Source organism: Sorex fumeus, unplaced genomic scaffold (assembly GCF_029834395.1).
Source record: "Sorex fumeus unplaced genomic scaffold, SorFum_2.1 ptg000008l, whole genome shotgun sequence".
In the NCBI taxonomy this organism is placed as follows: domain Eukaryota; kingdom Metazoa; phylum Chordata; class Mammalia; order Eulipotyphla; family Soricidae; genus Sorex; species Sorex fumeus.
The window spans coordinates 75101530-75123979 of NW_026606065.1; the positions used below are offsets into that span (position 1 = coordinate 75101530).

At 37.7% G+C, this 22450-nt stretch overlaps 1 protein-coding gene across 4 annotated transcripts in view; it reads left to right on the forward strand.

Annotated features, from left to right (window-relative positions):
- The window catches only part of DGKH (diacylglycerol kinase eta), a 209834-nt gene that overhangs the window by 120958 nt on the left and 66426 nt on the right, over positions 1-22450 (forward strand). For all 4 annotated transcript variants that reach the window (XM_056109884.1, XM_056109887.1, XM_056109885.1 and 1 more), the window contains 9 exons: positions 1652-1756; positions 1967-2099; positions 9566-9672; positions 10531-10656; positions 13663-13765; positions 15045-15204; positions 16570-16678; positions 16799-16938; positions 20694-20778. In XM_056109884.1, coding sequence (XP_055965859.1) covers positions 1652-1756; positions 1967-2099; positions 9566-9672; positions 10531-10656; positions 13663-13765; positions 15045-15204; positions 16570-16678; positions 16799-16938; positions 20694-20778 — 1068 coding nt within the window. The remainder of the gene's footprint in view (positions 1-1651; positions 1757-1966; positions 2100-9565; positions 9673-10530; positions 10657-13662; positions 13766-15044; positions 15205-16569; positions 16679-16798; positions 16939-20693; positions 20779-22450) is intronic.

Below are 22450 nucleotides of genomic sequence, written 5' to 3' on the forward strand. Positions count from 1 at the left end.
TAGTATAGCAAATAACTGAAAAAGTAAACAATAGAAACGATAGGGAAGCATTTATTCAGATAAATAGACTTATTCAGGCAGTAGAGTGAAAGTTGGAGATTTCTGCAGAGTTGTGCCATTTGTTGAGCCAGCTTCCTATTATGATTTAATGGGACCTCTTTGCTGCATTTGATGAGCTGTCCTAGAAAAACATTTTGAAGCAATAAAGCATCCATTTGCCTCCTAAGTAGTGAGGGAGGCACTGCTCTTTGCATTAACTATTTATTCAGGAAGAGAAGTGACCAGCTGCTAATAAGCTTGGTCCATAGAGCTTGGTGGAAAAACAGAAGAAAATGGGAATAAAGTTCAGTTTAATTTCATATGCAATTTAAAAATACACAAAGCCAAGCGGTTGGTTCTTTTCTCCCATGTGATTCTCCTGGGCAACTGTATTTAGGGGGAGTGTGTGCTAAATGTAGTAAAGACCCCTTGGTTGAAGGAAGGATCCTGTAGCCTATGCAAATGAAAAACAGAGGATGATGCAGTGATGGGTGAGTAGCTAAGCTGGGTTGCTCTCTATAGCTTTGAATAATGGAGTTATTTTCTGAGATGAACAGTAGTGATTGAAGCCTGCTAGTTTGCTGCTTTCTGGAATGGCTAGTTGGAAAAAAGATGATAAGTGCTTTTTTATGACTCGGAAAGTTTCTATCATGTAATATGTGTGTTGCTGCTTGATTAGATAGTAAATTTGACGGAACTTGCTATATAAATAATGTTTGTTTGGAAACAACTTATCGATAGGAATGTAGCATCTGCTCTCATTCCCCAAGTAAGTAAATGGTACTTTTTAAAATAATAATTGTTAGGATTTAGTTGCATCAAGATGACAAGCAGAACATTGTATTCATACATAAGTAGGGGTTTCTTTTAAATCTTTCAAAATCTCACTTTGAAGCACTTTTGGTATTATAACAGTCTGAACATTTCATTCCACTTGCTTTAACTTTGCTAATGTAATAAATTTGTCTTCTTAAGTGACAGATAAAAAAAAAACCACAGCATATATTATTCCTTTAAAACTAATTAAAGGACTTTTATGCCATTTTTCTGCCTTGCTCTTATTTAAACAGTAGTACAATGGAATTCTACACAATGATAAAAAAAATCAGCCTTCACATAAATCATATGAAAATTGAGGTGGAAATTTTATATAAACTCAGTGTTATTTAATAACAGAATCTTCCTGATACCATTATAAACCAAATAAAGTCACTTGATATAGTGTTAATTTGATTCTCAGTTAAAATATTTTCCATGTTGAATGTGATGTTAAATCAGAGCTGACTATGAATTATGTTGAAGTTATTCTAAATCAGTGTTTTATGATATATTCATAGAAGAAGTGTCCATTTTAGCCTTTGCAAAAGGCTAAAAAAGCCTGAAAAGTAGTGCTAAGGTCATAAACAAAAAAAGTTTCCCTGATATTTTTCTAGTAATTTTACCATACTCCGAAAACAAAACTCATTTATATTTCAGGGAATCTTACTTTTTTTCATCAAGAAAACAAAGACTCAGAAATTAGAAATGGAATTAGCTTTTTAAAGATGTTAGGCTTTGCAATAAGCTCTCTAGTTGGTTATTAGCAATCATTAGATTGAATTATCCCTTTCAGATAATCACTCCATTCAGGAGACTAATGCTCTGTGCTGAGAACAGAAAGGAGATGGAAGATTGGATCAGCTCACTGAAATCTGTCCAGACCAGAGAACCTTACGAGGTAAAGTAGCATCTCTTCTGTTTCATGTTTTCTTGGAAAATAAGTATTATCTGGAAGAGTTAAAGCTATTTTCATGCTCTGTAAAGTACGAGTAGTTCAGCAACTTCTTTAAACCTGATACCGATTTTTTTAAACTTAGTGTTTTAATCCTAAAAAGTGTTACAAAAGTTGTTCTCATTTGGCAACGCTCTGCTAATGTCTCATTCCCAGGTAGCCCAGTTTAACGTGGAACATTTCTCAGGGATGCATAACTGGTACGCCTGCTCACATGCCCGACCCACTTTCTGTAACGTGTGCCGAGAGAGTCTTTCTGGAGTCACCTCCCACGGGCTCTCCTGTGAAGGTACTGTCGCTGCCCTGCTGTGGTCCCTTCACACTGACCCTACATAAACACTCTCTGCTCAGCACCCTGGGTGGAGTCAGTGAAGCTCATCCTAGGAGAACATGTCCCACAGGCAGAAAGAAGCTGGCCTGGGGAGCTACCGAGAAAGTTTAGTGTTTAACTGTCACTGTAGCTTCAAGTGGGGCTCTGAACACATAGCATTAGCTTGAAAAATGCTTTTGCTCAGGAGAAGAAAAAAAAAGTCATCTGAATAGAAGTCTGAATCCATATGGGACATTTTATGCCTGAAGGAACTGGAAACTCTCAGTTTTAAAAAAAAAATCTTTTTTGTTTTTAAATACCATAATTGTTTCTTTGTAGGCTTCTGACTGATTTTGGAGAACAAAATTTTCTGACAGGACAGTATAATACAACTTGAGCAGCATAATACATTTGATTAAATTTTAATTTTAATCATTTTAATCATTTTCTCTTCTCTTTCATTGATCTTTAATTTAAATAAGATCTTTTGAATTTTCTTAAGGGTTTTTAATTTTTTTCCTAAAAAGTCAACCACTGAAAATACAAATGCTGATGTTAGAATTGGTGGGGTTTTGTTGTGGCCATGTTGGAGTCATTCCTGGTAACGTTTAGGGGCCATTCGGCCCTACCCAGTGCTGTTAGGGATTGGGGAGCACGTCCTGCAGGATCTGGAACTCAGGGCCCCACCCCATGCAAGGTTTGTGTCTTACCATGGGAATCACGTTCTGGTCCCTTGATAGTTATTTTTTCCAGCAAGGAGGGGGTTTTGGACCATGACTGTGCTTAGGGATAGCTCCTAGCAGTGCTCAGGGAATCATATACAGTGCCAGGGATTGAACGCAGTTGGCCACTTACAAGGCAAGTGCCTTATTCTGCTATACTATTTCTCAGGTCCCAATTTTTTTTAACTTAAAATCAGGGGCTACTTAAAATAATATTACCCAGGGAATTGATAACTTCCTAGATTGAAATAATTTCTTACCTAAGATTACATAGATGCATACTTCTGTGAAAATATGCTAATAGTAGCTTTTTAAGCAAAATTTTATTTTGGCTATAACTTGTACAGTTTTGATTCATTTAAAATTATAAAATCAGGGCCGGAGCAATAGTACAGTGGGTAGGGTGTCTGCCCTGCATGCGGCTGACCTGAGTTCGATCCCTGGCATGCCATATGGTACCCTGAGAACTGCCAGGAGAAATTTCTGAGTGCAGAGCCATGAGTAACCCCTGAGCATTGCCAAGTATCATGCAAAAAATAAAATAAAATCAGGCGTGTCCTCATCTCAGCGATTTACTAAGATCATATTAAGAAAAGAGCTCCCCACTTATTCCACTTCTCCCATTAGTATTGGTATATGGAATATTGGATAAGAAAATATAATAAAAGAGATCACCCTTGACCCATGTCCTTAGAGAGGACATGGACAGAGAAGGAAAGAAATCAAAGAGGGAAGAAGAGAAAGGGAAGTAATGGGTGAATAAGCATCAGGGCTACACTTATACTTAAGATATGGGTGAGTGGTACAGCCATATATCCAAAACACAGACACACAACAATACTGAAGACATGAGATCTAAGCTGCAGTCATGGGAACTTTATAATGTGCCTGTCAAGTACAGGTGGGGATGGCGTGGGGTTTGGGGTGGGAAGGGAAGTTGACACTAGTGGTGGGATTGTTGTTGAAATATTATATGCCTAAAATGCAACTGTAAATAACTCTGTAAATCACAGTTCTTTAATACAAAAATGAAAAAAAATCACATATGATAATTAAAAAATTTTTTTAAATAAATGTTCAAAATAAAGGTACTCTGGTGAGAGCGAGAGCGAGAGAGAGAGAGAGAAAGAGAGAGCACATAAAGTAGTTTAACTCAAGTTTTGTTTCCTCATCTGTAAAATAGGAACAACCTTATAGTTATGACTTTGTAGAAAACTGTGAGACAAAATACACTATAAACTACCTTTTCTAGTTAAAAATTGTGGAGTGATAGCACAGCGGTAGGGCGTTTGCCTTGCAAGCCGCTGGCCTGGCTGAGCCGGGTTCGATTCCTCTGCCCCTCTCAGAGAGCCCGGCAAGCTACTGAGAGTATCTCGCCCGCACGGCAAAGCCTGGCAAGCTATCCGTGACGTATTCGATATGCCAAACAACAGTAACAACAAGCCTCACAAAAATTGTAAATGTTTAAAAATGTGCTCGTCAGGAAATTTATCGCATAAATAATTTCAGGTTTTAGCATGACCTGATGTGTTAAATTTTTATTTCTCTAAATTTTTATTTCCAAAAATTTTAACTTTTTTTTTGTGTTAAAAGAATAACTAATGAAGATCTAATGGTCCTCTATAACTTTAGTAATCTAAAAGGAGCCCTATAGGTAATAGTAACTCTTTCCAGATATAATATTATATTGTGTTATTTGGAAGATCTTTTAACTCTTGTCTTCTAGTATCTAATCTCAGAAATGGTTAAAAAGTTGTATCTAGGATACTTCACTTATGATTTGGCACACATTATTATTAAATAATTTTAATTGCTCGGGAATTGAGTGGAATGAAGGAATATTTTCTGAACATTTCGAAAGTAAGATGAAAATTACGTTAGATGTACTGAGACTAAAATTTAAGTCTTTAAATAAATGTATTATATTCTTCTATTAATCTTCCTGAATTTGAAAAAAGTCTCAAAATTGTATTTTTAAATTAAATTTGTTTTGTTTCATTTTGTGGCCACACTTGATGATACTCAGGGCTTATTCCTGGCTCTGTGCTCAGGGATCACTCCAGAAGGCTGGGGTCCATATGGGGTGCCGAGAATAGAACCCAGACTGGCTGCATGCAAGACAAGTGCCCTACTTGCTGTACTGTCTCTCCAGCCCCTAAATTTGTAGAGAAATACATGTTAACATTTATTTTCAATGCTGATAAAAATTTTAGATTGGCAGCATCGTACACACTAATATTTTTAGAACTGTAACAGAATGCTTTCAAAACCTCAAGGGTTTTTATGACTATCTAAAAATATTTGCCTTTTTATTTTATGTAGTTATTTGAGATTTTTTATTATATTAAGTTAATGCTTAAATTTTAGAACCCCTCACAAAATCTGAATATATTGCTTGCTTGATAAATAGGATACCAGGGACTTTTAAAGTTGTACCAGAGGTGCAAATATAAGAAAATTGGTTTAACATTGACAGTGAATAAATATGTATTATGATGAAATCAACTTCTGATATGTCAGTTATCTCTAAATTAACTTACTTTTCTGACCCTTGATTTTCAGAACAAAAAGGGGTGTATTAATGATTTATATTCTAGGTTTGTGTTGGATAGTAAGTATGTATGTTTTTAAAGCCTTGCATATATATGAAATAACTTACTTTAAAATAGAATTTTCTAATATTTTAATAAGTAATATTAATTTGAACGTTAATTGTTTTGGAGCATAATTGTTATTCTTTTACTTAAGCAGAAATTTAAATTTCCACATGGTGATTTAAAAAAAAACAGCATCTATAATATGTCAACATGGGCACTGAGTAATTTTTATATTAGCACTGTAGCCCTGTCCTCTCATTGTTTATTGATTTGCTCGAGTGGACACCAATTATATCTCCATTGTGAGACTTGTTACTGTTTTTGGCATATTGAATAACCATGGGGAGCTTGCCAGGCTCTGCCGTACTCTTGGTAGCTTGCTGGGCTCTCTGAGAGGACAGAGGAATTGAACCTGGGTCAACAGCGTGCAAGGCAAATGCCCTACCCACTGTGCTATTGCTCCAGCCCATTATATTAATTGCTACTAAATACTTAATAAAGATCAGTATGATAAAGACAATTACAATTTGAAAAAAAAATTCTTACATGTTATACATTTTTTTAAGTTCATGTTTTTGTTTAAAATTTTTTTTTCTTCCTTACTTGTTTTAACATCACGGTTTACATAGTTGTTCATGATGATTTATGACAGGCATTTAATATTCCAACACCAATCCCACCACCACCCTCTACCACTGTCTCCATTTTCCCAATCCCCTCATTCCTGATGCCATAGCAGATCTATAATCATTTATTTTATATTACTTGTTACCCCTGAATGACTATTGGAATGATCAAAAAATATTTCCGTAGAAGAAAATTTGTGAAAATTCTTGTATATCACCATGGGAACATTAAGTCCTTGTCTGAGGGTTTACTAAGCCGTTATTGCAGCAGAAGCCTTTTGTGTTAATGTTTTTGTTGGTTAAGATTGTTTGATTTCTGCGTTACATCCAATCCATTCTGGTATGCTATTACTGGGATGGCTGTTAATATTGTAGAATTTGGAGATGTCATGTGACTGCAAATGTGGCTGTGTGCTCCCAGAAATCCAGAATATTTAACTGGGCAGATTTTAACTGGGTGTGGCTACCAGGCCTTCCTGGAGTAAGGGTATGTGGGGGGAGGTTTTCCCGTCCCAGTTCCAAGAAGTCCTGGAGTTGAAGCCCCAGAATCTCGTGTACCTGAAATTTTCAGCATTTTAGGTTAGTCCTGAGGTGACTAAATCTGACTGGAGGGACAGCAGCGGCTTTGGGTTGTAGGCATGGCTTCCTGGACTTTTGCAGAGTGGAAACTGGATCACACGCCCTCCCCAAATTCTCCCCAGAGTTCCTAGCTGGGAACAGTGTTCACAAAATTTTTGCATCTAGTTGAAGTTCTGTAGTTTTAAAATAATGACTTCACACATAAAGTGTTTATCTCAGAATAACTTATTTGGAGAAATTTGTCAACTAAAAAAACTTGGTGCTGATTAATCATTTTCATACCTAAATGACCATAATTACAGTATGACTTGTTTTATTATCATTTTATGCTATACTAAGCAACTTTGCCATTCCCAAAGCTCAGCGCGAGAAGCTCTAATAAGAGAGCTTAATAATAATAAATTACAAAACTATGATTTTTATTGTTGATGAGCTCATGGGTATTTAACACAATATTTTTTAAAACCCTTGAAATTTTACTTTATTGGTCTCTCTCTTTTATTTTTCCTTCTTGGCCTTTTAGAAAGTAGTAAACTGTTACTTTCAACCATTTCATTGCACTTTCAAAATAGGCAGGGATAATAGTCTAGACTAAAAGTGTGACAATACTTTTGAGAAAAAGATGAAAAGATCTGGAGATACTAACTAACCTCAAGTGTTTTGGGGGGTGACAAGATACTCTCAAGCAGCGCATAGGGGCTTAAAGGCCACTCTAGGTGATACTTAGCTAACCAAGGACAATGCAAGGGCTGAGGATGCAGGAGCTGAGGATGCGAAGGTCCAAGGGCCCTTCATGGCTGGAGACCACCAGGACTGCCAGACTGGGGACTTCCGGGGATGTATGGTGACAGGTCTCAAAGCTGGGTCTAGCGCTTTTTTTAAATTTCTGAATTCTGTGAATTTCTTCCCAGCTTCTGCCGCTCTGTTTTAAATAGTCCCATGTTTTGGGGGCTATAAGGAGCAGGATATGTTAAAACTTTTTCCTTACTCTTCCTTTTCCCCTTTTCCTTTAATTCTTGCTTCCTAAAATCTTCCTTCCTTCCTTCCTTCCTTCCTTCCTTCCTTCCTTCCTTCCTTCCTTCCTTCCTTCCTCCCTCCCTCCCTCCCTCCCTCCCTCCCTCCCTCCCTCCCTTCCTCCCTCCCTGTGCTTATGGTTTACTCCTGGCTGTCTCCCCATGGATCACTCCTGGCAGTGCTCGGGGGACCATATGTGGTGCTGGGGATCAAACCTGGGCCAGCTGCTTGCAAGGCAAGTGCCTCATCCACCGTACTGTTGCTCGCTCTGACCCTATAGTGCTTTCTTGGTTTACAACCAACAGAATTAAACGGAAAAGCTACTGTTTTCCTATATGAAGTCCTTATTTGACAGTCATTTTAAAACAAAATTTGTATGATTTCTTGGAAAGAATTTTTTCATGTGAACCAAAAAATGGAAAAATGAAACATTTTCAATGTTTAAAAGATAACATTTTTCAACCCAGCTTGGGTTAAGTGGTCACTTATATATTATTGACAGTTAATGATACTAGAAGCATTCATAACACTTTTCATTTGTCTGACGACCTCAATTATTTTACCTGATCTTTTTGTTTTTAGGGTACATCAAATAAAGACAGTTTAAAGAGAAATTTGTGTAAACTATGGGTCAAAATTTGCTCATGGGCTACTGGTAGAAATTGGAAAATCATGTGAAATGGAACCACCTGATATTAAGAACTTAGCAATAAGTTGGGCTGGAGCGATAGCACAGTGGGTAGGGTTTTCGCCTTGCACTTGACCAACCTGGCCAACCCGGGTTCGATTTCTCCTCCCCTCTTAGAGAGCTCGGCAAGCTACCAAGATATCTCACCTGCACAGCAAAGCATGGAAAGCTGCTCGTGATGTATTCGATATGCCAAACACAGTAGCAACAAGTCTCAATGGAGATGTTACTTGGGACCACTCAAATCAATGAACAACAGGAGGACAGTGACAGTGACAGCAAACAGTTATCTTACTGTGTTGCTGGTAAAATGATCTCAAAAGTCAGACACTGTACACATTTGAAATCGACTATCACTTAGGTGATTTCAAGAAGGATAAATGTGTTTAGCCAAAATCAGGCTCTGATTTTCATAAGCAAGTGTTCATTTTTCAAATATTCAGAGATTTATTTGTTCTTTTACATGCTTGCTTTTGCTTTTTTGTGTGGTTCTTCCTGTTTCTTGTGAATATGGCAGGAGAGAATTTGTGATGTGGAATGAGACCATCACTTCATCATTTCTCTCTCCTCCTTTAATATGAACTTACCTTAACATAAATTTCATAAGAGACTGTCATCTTTGAACTCTCATCTACCTATTCCCTATGATGCCTATATATTTTATTAACACATTTACCATTTAAAATTCCTCTACATTATTCTGATATTTTTCTTAGTGTTCTTTTCTATCCTCTTCATTATGTTCTTATGTATAGAAAAACACAAATTGTCACAACGGTATGGTACAAATTATCAGTCTATAGGATTTCCAGAAGAGTAACACTCAATAATTGATTGTAGATTTATTAAGAAATAGAATGTTACTAGTCCCTCTGTTTTACTGAATTTTGTTTTCTTCTGTTGTGTGTATTTCTTTTTTCTCCTAAAGAACATTTTTTTTTGGTGTTTATTGCCTTTCTGTTCCTTGCTGTTTTTCTTTCATGAATAAGTGGAATCTCTATAAGTAACTATGTATAACAATGTGCCTCCTGACTGCATGATCAGATTTGCTTTTAGAATTAAATTACTGTGGTTGGAGAGTGATTTAGCATTTTTAAAAGAGTATTTTGTGCTTACTCCCTTCCCTTTGAAATTTCTATGCTTTGCTTTCCTTTAATCATTGGGTAATTTCATTCATTTAGAATGGTGATTTTATTTACTTATTTATTTATTTTGGCAGTGTGTAAATTCAAGGCTCACAAAAGGTGTGCAGTCCGGGCAACAAACAACTGCAAATGGACAACTCTGGCCTCCGTGGGGAAGGACATCATAGAGGATGAGGATGGGGTACGTGCTGTTCTGTGCCTGTTATGCCCCAATATCTCTTCTCTTTTACTTTCTGCTCCTGTGGAATAATAATGATGTTCATCATGAGAATTCTGTGGAAAGTTTTGATTCATTGTGAGCGTCTTCCCCCTAACGTAATCCTTTATCACTTTCTTTAGCTCATCAATTTTGAGGGAAATGCGATATCTGGGGTTTAGGAGTGGTTATGGTGCTGGGCTAGTGGTAGTATCCTTCTTGATTCAGTTAAAGATTCGATATGGCTTAGTGCTTTACTCGAATGCTCACTCAGAACTTGGAATTTCCTTTCTACAGTGACACCCCCTCACTCCCCCCCCCCCCCCGCTTCAAAACCATTTCTTCATTCTACTGTGCACTCCAGTCCCCAAGAACACCTAGTGGCTGCTTTTTGATAATCCTTTGCCATGCCTTGCTCCTGTCGTGTTAGCTCAGAGCTCAGTACCAAACCAATGCCCCTGAGCTTCAGTTACACCATGATATGAGAGTGGAGTAAAGCCATATATCTAAAACACAGACTGAAAACATGAGATCTAAGCAGCAACATTTTGTAATGTGCCTGTCAAATTGGGATGGGGATTGGGGTGGAGAAGGAACATTGGCAGAGGGAAGTGGAGACTGATGGTGGAATTCGTGTTGAAATGTTATATGCCAAAATCTTAACCATTAGTAATTTCTTAAATCTCAGTTCTTTAAGAATAACAAAAAAGAATCAATACCCATAAGTGCAGTGAATTAAAGGGGGCTGCATGTTCCTGAGTGGGTGGAGTTAGAGGAAGGTGTGTCTTTCCGCGATAAGCCTGCTGTCCTCCCCTCCTCTAACCTCTTTCTTGTGGTGGACAGGTTGCCATGCCTCACCAGTGGCTGGAGGGCAACCTGCCTGTCAGTGCCAAATGTGCCGTCTGCGACAAAACCTGCGGCAGTGTTCTCCGTCTGCAAGACTGGAAATGCCTTTGGTGTAAAACCATGGTAAGCACCTCGCAGCCATTTTCCTTTTCGATGATCTTCCTTTTTTTTTTTTTAATTGAATCATTGTGAGATACAGTTACAAAGCTTTCATGATTGAGTTTGAGTCATACGATAATTGAACACCCAACCCTCCACCAGTGTACATTTTCTACCACCAGTGTTCCCAGTATCCCTTCTGCCACCCCTACCCCACCCCATCCCACCCCACCCCTGCCTCTATAGCAGACAATTTCCTTTTTTACTCTCTCTCTACTTTTGGGAATTAGAGTTTGCAATACAGATACTGAGAGGCTATCATGTTTGGTCTTCGGTCTACTTTCAGTACACATCTCCCATCCCAAGTGATTCCCTCCAACCATCATTGATTGGTGCAGTGGTAGCATGCTTGATTCTCTATCAGGAGGTTACGTGATCTTCCTTTTGTAACTTCTTCTTTTGTGTAATTTAGAGGTGTGCACACACACACACATACAAAAAAAAAAGAAAGAAAAAAAAGAAAAGAAAGAAAAAGAACTTATTAGTATAACAACTCTAGCATACGTAGCCATAGCCATACATCTTAGTGGTCATTTTTGTCACCTGCCTAATAATATTTTTGGTTTATGTTAGCTAAGTGAGCTATAAATAGCCCAAGTGAGCTATTTCGGCCACTTACTTCTTACTTCTACATGGGCTGGAGCTATAGTACAGCAGGTAGGGCATTTGCCTTGCATGCAGCTGACTCAGGTTCGATTCCTCTGTCCCTCATGGAGAGCCCGGCAAGCTACCGAGAGTATTCAATATGCCAAACACAGTAACAACAAGTCTCACGATGGAGACGTTACTGGGCCTGCTCGAGCAAATCAATGAACAATGGGAGGACAGTGTGTGACCAGGCAATGCAAAGGGGGACCACCACCAGCGATAGCTTGTGCTATCGCTCCAGCACACCTCTTTCCAACTTTAAATGTTTTAACCAATTGAAGTATTCTTACAGAGTACAGAATGTTTATCCTTCCTTTTTTCTTTTTCTGGCACACTTAAAAATCACTGTAGTTTTAAAATCTTTCCTACCTCACCATGCGTGAATGAGACACACTATTTTTCTGCCTCCTTGATCTTTGTTCCATTTTTGTTTTGTGCTACCTTTACACTATCATCTTTCTGCTTCATATTATTTTGCTTGGAAAATGAGATCCTAAAAGCAGAATATCAGGTGTCTAAACATAGTCATTGAGTTAAAACCAATTTAAACCCTAGTTTCACAACCCAGTGAGTAAACATCTAATTTTTCCAGCTATCATCTTATCTCTGGACATAGTTTTTTTTTGTTTGTTTGTTTGTTTTTTACTTTTTGGCTCATACCCAGCGGTGCTCAGGGGTTATTATTCCTGGCTCTGCACTCAGGAATTACTCCTGGAAGTGCTTGGGGGACCATATGGGTTGCCGGGGATTGAACCCAGGTCGGCCGCGTGCAAGGGCAAACGTCCTACCCACTGTGCTATCGCTCCGGCCCTGGACATAGTTTTTACATTCTTGTAAAAATAATGAGGATACAATTTCATCTTTTCTTTTTTTTTCATTCAATAGTCTTTCAGATTTTTTTTTCTGCTTGGTCTTGATTCCCATATTTTTAAAAATCCCTTTAAAACTATCTGTGCATGCTTATTCTTCTAAAACCTTTTAGGTTGTTATTATAAATCCTACTAGGTAATTGTCCAAAATTAGTTCATCAGTGGAACAAAAATCACTATTGAATGTCTTTTATTCTCTCATAGGTTTGAATAAATACAAGATAATATGGCCATTTTCTAAAAGACTAATGGAATTAAGATATTAAAAAAATCTCTTTATGAAGTACCTGATTTTATTGATTAAAACAATTAAAGGTTTTTAGATGAGTCTATATAGTATTTCATATTGCCTGGATCCTACTTAGTAAGATACCTTGTGCTTTTCATTCTCAGTAGTGTCTTGAGAAACTGTTTGTTTCTACTGAAGTAACACATCACTTAAGTGCCTGTGGTGAGTCTCACTTTCCAAGATGAATTTTTTTTAGTCAAAAATATAGACTTTTTTCTTTTTCCTTCAGAAACACAAGTGTGGCAGAAAAAATAAGCACAATGTGCTCATGAGAATCATTACATAAAAATGATCTGTATATGTCCTGTGACCATGATAAAATGAAAATGTTCTGAAAATGGTATGAATAGGAAGTTTGAGTGTCACTGTTGAAGGAGCAGACACATTACATATATTTTTTCATCAAATTCTATAAGAATTTCTAGGATTAGTGCCATCAGTTTTTTTCTAAGACAATAGTATTGACCTATACTGGTTCTGTGTCCCTCTTTCTCTCTCTCTCTCTCTCTCCTTCATCCCTTTCCCCCCTTTTCTTTCTCCCTTTTTCTCCCCTCCCCTCCCCTCCCCTTCCCCTTCCCCCCTTCTCCCTTTCCCTCCTTCCCCCTTCCTCCTTCCTTTCTCTCTCTCTCTCTCTCTCTTTCTTTCTTTCTTTCTTTCTTTCTTTCTTTCTTTCTTTCTTTCTTTCTTTCTTTCTTGTTTTGAGCCACGCCTGGCAATACTCAGGTATTACTCCTGTCTCCACACTCAGGAATTATTCCTGATGGTGCTTGGGGGACCATATGGGATGCTGGGGATTGAACCCAAGTAGTTGGCCGTGCACAAAGCAAACACCCTGGCCACTGTGTGGTCCTCCGCCCTCTCTTTCCTTTCTTTTTCTGCATTTCTTTCTTTTCACCTCCTTTTTTCTTGCCTTCACTAGGTAATTAGTGACTCTATACTATTTGCTTGAGAAAATCATAAAATAGACTGCATAGGCGAAATCAAATACCTAATGCGACAATGATTATCTCATTTCTTAGAAGCATAAATATTGTCATTTGTGAATTCCTAAACATCTTGTTATGCAGTTGATCTCCAGGAATCAGTTCCTTAGATGTAATTTGTGTCATAACACACTGTTGATTTATTTTTATAGTTGTTGAATTCTTGTTTGAATTTTTTTAGGTACACACTGCCTGCAAAGACTTATATCACCCTGTATGTCCACTTGGCCAATGTAAAGTGTCTATTATACCTCCAATAGCCCTAAACAGCACTGATTCTGATGGTATGTAGCAGTAGTGTAAGTATGTAGATTTCTGGCATATTTCATATTGACATACAGTCTTATTATCTTATAATAAATAGAGCTGTAATTAAATTTTTTGCTCAATTTTTATGTCATTTTGTGTAAATTGATGAATAGTATATTTCCTTTTTAGAAGAACATTATCATGTTAAGGTTTAACATAAGTATCACCAACATATAGGGAAATCACTATGTATAAGGCTTTTTAGACTTTATATTTCAGTAAATAAAATAAGAAGACTCAGAGACTATAAAAACCAGCTCCCGGAACCGCGCAGCCGCTTTTGCGGCCGCGCAACATCCTATTATGACATCTTATTATCTCATTCCTACTTTGGACAAACTGGCAGGCTACCGAATGTAGCCTGTCCACACGGCAGAGTCTGGCAAACTCCCTGTGTTGTACCCAATATGCCAAATACCAGTAACAATGATGGGTCTCATTCTCCTAAAAAGCCTTGAATATAATCTCAGGGCCAGGATGAAGGAGACGTTACTGGGGCCTGCTCGAGGCAATCGACGATTAACAGGATGATTTGTGATTTGTGATTGTGAAAATAAGAATAAAAATAAGATCGAAAAAATGGAGGGAGGCCTGGAGAGGTGGAACAGGACATAAGTCCTTCCACATGTCTAACCCCATTTTGAATCCCTGGCACTACATATTTACCCTCAAAGCCCCCCAGAAGTGGTGCCTAAGCACAACCAGGAGTAAGCCCTGAGCACTGCCAGGTGTGGCCCAATTCCCTTCTAAATAAAATAAGTCAGTACAGATTAATGCACTGTAGCACTGTCCTCCCATTGCTTATCGATTTGCTCGAGCGAGCCCAATAACGTCTCCATTGTGAGACTTGTTACTGTGTTTGGCATACCAGGCAAGTGCCCAGAACTGCAATATTAATTTTTATTATAAATTTGAAAATACTTTCCTGAACCTCATCAGGTATTTTCAATACTAAATACAAATAAATATTCTTTGATAAATGTGAGCTTATAGTCTGTGGTTTTTCTGTACCTCAAATAATGAATACTTTTACAGTCTTTGGTATGAATTTTCATTATAGAACATGTTTTTAAAGATGACTTTTATATTCCTTTAATGTAAATAAAAGGGGGGGTTAAGCTTATTTGGGGGGGTTAAGCTCATTCTTAAAATAATAAACCAGATTATTTTTATGAATTTATTTTTCCTCCAAGGTTTTGTTAATAGTTTGCGAGGAAACAGCTTGTATTGATCTTATTCTGTTTTTCTTTACAGGTTTCTGTAGAGCAACATTTTCATTCTGTGTTAGTCCTCTGCTGGTTTTTGTCAATTCCAAGAGTGGAGACAATCAGGGAGTAAAGTTTCTTCGTCGATTTAAGCAGTTACTTAATCCGGCTCAGGTGTTTGATTTAATGAATGGAGGTCCTCATTTAGGGTAATTGATTATTGATTAGTCTTGTTTGAATGAATTTGTAGCTCTGAGCATGAAAATAATTGGTTTTTCAGTTCATGAAAATAATACATTCATCTAGAAAAATCACTAATCTTCCACTGCACCCTTTTTTAAGTTTCTAATGTAAATTTTAACACATGGCCTTTTTGGTATTTGTGTCACTGCCTTACATGCTCAAAGGCACGAAATTTGTTCAGAAATAGTTTCATAAATATAGCACATTCATCCATATTTACCATTCATGTAGTTTTTCTTAAAGAGGTGATACTTCTCATCCTGTCAGCTCTGTTGGATTTATTTCTCCCAACCCAGCCTTTCTTGAAGGTTCCACTGTCACCGTGAGCATGAACACAGAATACTAGTCCCAGAAAAGGCCTTTGTGTTTTATACGTCTACCTTTCCCTGTAGTCTTTTGTTTTTCTCAGCCTGTCTTGTCCCTTCTGGGTCTTCTTTGTGTTTTCATTGTCTTTTCCTTGCTTAGGCCACACCCCCTTTGGATCACATGGGTGTTAATATTTTTCATTTGTACCCAACTCCTTCCTTATCACATGTTCATTCCTTCCTTTCCACTATTTCACTCCTAGAAATTTCTAACTTTGTTTCTTCCATTGCTGTTTAGCTTTGTCTTCCTTATTTCACTTCTGTTTTAGAATTCTACTTCATAGCCTCCAGTATTCTGTTCTTGATGCTCATTTATCTCCCTGCGTCGTCTAAGCAGAGTCAAAGGAGCTACCCATGGTAAAGGTTTTGAGATTGTCTGCTTACAAATTGTTTACATTTTTCCAAACACCGGGGCATCATAGGGACCATTCTAAAAGTTGAGGTGAAGGATGATAGAAATGAAAAGAATGATTAAGAGAATAGGGGAGAGAGAAAAAGCTATTAAGATGTGCTGTCAAAGTTTGGTGGATCTCTTTAGGAACTGCCTATCACCCACTCAGTGGTACAAGCATTAGCACTGTACCCCAGTTCTGGTCTGTAATGAACTTTCACAGGGAAATAATGCTTCCTTGGAATAGAAAGAGAAAAATCACAGCTTTGTCATTTTCTATCACCTTTTATTCTCTTTCCTGGGTTCTGCTTTTTCCCCCTTATATCTCACTCCCCCCTTTTTTCCTAATTTTATCTCCATTTCTACTTGTAACAAATCCCTTTATATCTGATGCTTAAGACATTTTCTTGAGTTAAAAGTTGGATTCAAATGGATTTTTATAATACAACTAATGCATAAATGAGTGTTTTTGCATTTAATTTGAACATAGACACTAAAACATTCAGAATCACATAGCATGAAGGAAAAGTGATTTTGATTCATTTATACTAAAGTCAGATCCTTCTTACTTGCAGTTTAAGATTATTCCAGAAGTTTGACAACTTCCGGATTCTTGTTTGCGGAGGAGATGGAAGCGTAGGATGGGTTTTGTCAGAAATCGATAAGCTCAATTTGAATAAACAGGTGAGTGCTCATTTCATGCATTGCTAGTTAACATAAGTGAAGACTCTGGCTTGATGAGCAGAGAAATACTGAACTACAATAATCCCCGTTTTCCCTCTTGCTTGTTGTGATCTCTTTCAGTGTCAGGTGGGCGTATTGCCTTTGGGCACAGGAAATGACCTTGCACGTGTTCTTGGCTGGGGTGGGTCACATGATGATGACACTCAACTTCCGCAGATATTAGAGAAGCTGGAACGAGCTAGTACCAAAATGTTGGACAGGTAAAAGGAAATTGTCTTCAAAAGCTTCATGGAAAATGGCATGCTGAGTAAATTTGGGATTATTTAAATTTTGCTGACTGTGAGCTGATTAGACCATAGACTTCCTCTACTTGTCTGCTACTCCTCCTCCACTCTAGCCCCAGTTTTGAATGGAAACTTCAATAATCAACAATAAAAATGCTTTTGAATGAATCAATGAATTGTAAAAATGTCCTGAGAAAATTCATGAATCCTTTCTTTAGCAATAAGTTGGTACTAGTTCCTTTTAATAACTAATGAGGTCAGAAAGCTTATAGAGTCAAACTTTGTGGAAGGTACTTTTCATGAGTATAGTAGGTTTGATTCCCCCATCATTTTGTGGTTTCATTAAAAAACGAAGACCTCAAAACTTCAGACTTAGACTATATCCTCTGTATATTATATGCATTAAGAAAAGTCTTGCTCTTCAAGCCTGTGTTCTCCCTTGAACAAGTATCTTTGTAGGTCTTTCTGCTTGCTAGCTCATGTTCTATCTTGAACACCGAACATACATTCCTTTCCTTCTGTTTCTAAGTCTGTTTCATTCTCGAAAAGCCATCTTGCTTCGCTAAGAAAATAAAAAATAAAGAAGGGAAAGAATAAATGGAGGAAGGTGCTTGTCTTGCACATGGACAGCAGTGCTTCAATTCCCAGCACCACATATATCCCCAGGCACTGCTAGGAGTAATCCCAGAGCATGGGGCCTTTTCTTAACAAAGAAGTAAGCCATGACAGCCAGCGGGTGTGCCCCAAACAAATAAACAAAAACCAAATAAATTAGCCAACAAAGAAGAAATATCAAAAATGATAAACTTTTTTTCAGGGGGAGAGAGTATTTGCAAGATTGAAGGCTCTAAAACTGTGTTAATGGTATCTTTAACAGACTTCTCTCTATACCACCTTCTTTATTAATAAATCACAGTGTACCTGAGCATCACAGAGGAGGTGTTTAGCACTGAGGGGTAGGGAACAGTAGGACTTAAAGAAACAGAAACAATCCTTCCTCCCTCAGTAGAAATGTCAAAATCACATTATTAATTTAAGCTAGCATGAATCAAAACAACTTTGATAGAATTAGCCATCTGTGGAACTCTTCCCGAAAATAAGAAAATCTCATCAGGGAGCCACCCATCTGAAATGTAATTACTCTAACATGAGCTATAACCTAATTAATTGTAACCTCGCCTGTCATAAAATAATGCCATGATTGATTCTTTTGCTGACAGAATATCTTATAAAGAGCTGGACTGTAGAGCATTTTTCCGAGTTCTCCAAAAATATTCATGGAAAGGATACTTACCCTTAGTAATTTGGGTACCTAAAATACATTTACTCTCCTGTCTTTATAAGAACCAGTCAGTGATTTCTGAGACACTGGCCCAGTTTTGTGCTTACCCAAAATGGCCTTTTGTTTTAAATTTAGATAACATTCTCCTCTCTCCTAGGAAATGCTGCTAGGCATTTCCTCTGGTCTGGGCGTGTGCTTTTCCCTTGTATGTTAGAAAAATTAACTTCTCCAGGTGGTTAGTAGTGAAACAGTCCCATCATGGTGAAATTCCTTGATCAGACCTACAAAACACACAAGAGAGGAAAGAAACCAAGGTGAATTTAAAACATAGGACCATTTTTAGAAAAATGAGAATGCTTTATTGCTATTCTTTTTTTGTTTGTTTTTTTCTTTTTCGGGGTGAGGGGAGGTGAGGGAATGACACTCGCTGATGCTCACGGCTTACTCCTGGCTCCATACTCAGGAATTAAGTCTGACAGTACTTGGGGTACTATATGGGGTGCCAGAGACCAAACCTGGGTCACTCAACATGTAAGACAAATGCCCTATCCATTGTACTATCTCTCTGATGTTTTCTTTACTCATTAAGATTACTGTCTGTAAAGAGTAGTAAGGTAAAGGTGTGTGTGTGTGTGTGTGTGTGTGTGTGTGTGTGTGTGTACATATATATATATATATATATATATATATATATATATTTTATCCTCAAATCAATACTGTGAAATGCCTAAGAAAAACATCTTGGCTATTTTACAAACAAGAAAATTGGGACTTATTGAAACAGTGGGGGGTAAAAATGGCATTTACTTTTTATTCCTTTTAATTCCTTTACTGAATACTGATACTGGATAAAGTATCATCTCACTAAGCGTCACTCCACAATTAGATAACTAATAGTCTCATCTTCATCATACAGGTTAGAGACTGAGGCTGGCGCTGCAGAGATAGCTAAATGGACTGAGAGCTTGCTTTGCATGCAGGAGGCCCAGGTTCCATCCCTGGCCCCACACGCTCCCCTGAGCACCATCTGAAGTAATCCCTGAGTTCTGCCTGGTGTGACCTAAAACATATACAGAAGAAAAAGGCTTAAGAGACTTTTCTTGTATCATTGTCACATGTCACCTGGAATACCCAGGCATTGCTCAGGGACCTCCATGGCTGTGCCTGGTGAGGCTCAAGGGAGGATGTGGTGCTGGCACCAAACTAGAGTCGTCACATGCCAGGCGTTAGGATAAAAGACTAGATTTATCTGGAATTGGGATTTTTATGGAATGACAATTGGTCTAATACTTTAGACTTGTTTTAATTCTGATGCTTATGTTGGTATTTTTCTTTGAAGTTCTGGTTTCAGCTTTGATTCATTTTCATTAAAACTCATGCTTTAATGCACTGCTTCTACTCTGTTTTGTGTTTTTGTTTTTGTTTGGGGGCTGCACCTGATGGTGCTCAGGGAGCCATAAATGCTGAGGATTCAATCCAATTTGACCACATACTAGTCAAGTGTCTTAAGTTCTGTACTGTATCTATGCCCCAAGCTTTGTATCTTTTAAAATCTTCATTTCATATCCTGCTATTGACAACAACAATACTCTCACTCAAATGTCTTTCCAGATTTTACAGTGATTATTTTAGATAAATAAAAGTCCGGGTTTATCTGGAATTGATTACTTTTTCTCTTGTGTCAGGTGGTTCATTGTTTGTTATGAAATTAATGTTAACAGTAAATTGAAGTAAATTTATTTTGATGAAGTAGTTTTTAGTTTTTTTCTCAAATTATGCTTTCCTAGTTTCAGAAGGGATACCTACCTGATTTATGTTTTGCATATGTGTAAGCTGAATTTTACCTGGGAAATGATTGGAATTTCACAGGTGGCATATGATTAACATAGGACAATGTTTTAAAATTTTGGTTATGATGTTAGTAACATGTAATACTAGTAGTTAAAACAGTGAGCATTATTTTAAAGTAGAACAGAAAAGAATGTAAAAGTCAGAATACCTGGGCCATTAGATAATACAGTGGGTAGGATGCTTGCCTTGCACATAGCTGACCCGAATTTAATCCTTAGCACCTTTGAACACAGAAATAACCCTTAGTGCATAGTCAGAGTAAGCTGTGAGCACCGCCAGCTGTGGACCCCAAACTGAAAGCATAAAACAAAACAAAACAAAACAGTCAGAATGCATTGCATCTAGTAAAGAAGGGAAGGAATTGTTAGCATGTTTTCATTTCTTATGGTCAGCCATGCCATAAAAAAATTTTGGAAGTCACTAATCAGAAAAATGGTAAGGGGTTGAAATCATATATTAGGAATAGCATTTTTTGAGATGACCAAAATTTCATCTTTCCCCATGTTTTGGTTCTTGTAGGCAGTAAGCCATAGTTCATGAATTCATGTTAATATCTGTATATATGAGGCGAGAACAAAGATTTTCCTTCTCTCTTCAGGTGGAGTATAATGACCTATGAACTCAAATTACCACCAAAGTCTTCTCTACTTCCAGATCCTCCAGAAGCCTCTGAAGAATTTTACGTAAGACTTTAGCTCTTTACCTATGATCATTTCATTACAGGGGTAGAGATTGAAAACATGAAAAAGTATTTATAAAATATGATATTATATTTACTTAGTTTTGCTCATTATTTTGGGTGTGGTCTTAGTTCTATAAGTTCTAATCTCCTCCAAAGGAAAGAATCCTTTAGTTTTTCTGTTCTTTGGGGCCTGGGGACTTGGGGCCACTAATAGTTGTCCAGGGACAACTCCTGCTGCTGTGTGCAAGGTCAGCCATGACACATATGGGATATATGTCACTGTCACTGTCCTCCCGTTGTTCATCGATTTTCTCTAGTGGGCCCAATAACGTCTCCATTGTGAGACTTTGCTGTTACTGTGTTTTGGCATATTGAATATGTCATGGGGAGCGTGCCAAGCTTTGCTGTGTGGGCGAGATACTCTCAATAGCTTGCCGGGTAGTGCTGGGAAACTGGGGTTGACCACATGTAGGGCAAGCATAGTAACCCTTATACTGACTCTCCAACCCCAAGAATCCTTATTACCAGGGTTAGAGTCCTTCTGTGGTCATCCACACTGGAGGGTGACTTCTGCTTTAGCAGTAAGTTTTGTGGACCTGAAGTGAGCCTACCAGGTTGTAAGGATTAAATGAGATAACTAGTGTATGCATAGGACCAGGCATACAAGTTTTCCATCTTGTACCTATGACGGTCTCTCTGAACATTCCACCTACCTGCTTCCGCTTACCAACAGGGCTCCATGAAGGAACAAATGATAAGTTTCCTCTTAGCTTCTGTTTCTCTTCAGTTTGGGTTGCAAGCACCTGTTTGGCCTGGTGCCCTTAAATGGTCTCCAAACACACAAGTACTCGGGCCTGAATATTAAATTATTTCTCCTTTACTGTTTGTCTGTTCTGCTGAGGGTACAGCAGAGCAGGTCTCCCAAGTCAAGACTGTTGATCAAGATAAAACAAAGAGGAAAGACAGCTCACTTTATTCCACCCCTGCTCCAGACCATTAATAACTGCAGATTTTAGACATCTTTAAAGATTCAGCGCTGTGATTAAACCTCAAAGCAGCGGAGATTTAAAACAGAACATAGTTTTCAAAGGATTATTCTTTGACTCATTAAGAGCACTTGATCTATGATAGCTTAGTTTCCCCTCTAGGAAAATTCATCTGTTTATTTTACAGTTGAAATCTTTGTTTTGTCATTAAGAGAATCATGATCATGTCAGAAATAGGGAAGGAATGGTAACTAGAAACACGGAGTGTTCTTTAAAGTTGCTGGTTGTATTTTAAACTGTATTGTATTTATGGCTGTTCAGGCATAAAAGTAATAGAAACTACTTAAAAATTGGAACCACAAAATATAAAAAAAAATTGTAACTCTGTCACCAAGGACAGTCACTACCGAAGGTGAATATTTTTTACTACCATATTTTCACCTGTGCTTTTATTTATAACATTATTTTCTTCAACTATAGACTTAATAGTTGTTTTCAGAGGATATAGTCTTTTTTTTAATGATATTTTTGTAAATGCTATTTCCTTTCCAAAAAGGCAAAGAGGGAACTTTTATTGCTTTATCTACTTTATAGTATTTGCTGGAGCGGGCCCAGTAACGTCTCCATTGGAGACTTTGTTGTTACTGTGTTTGGCATATCGAATACGTCACGGGGAGCTTGCCAGGC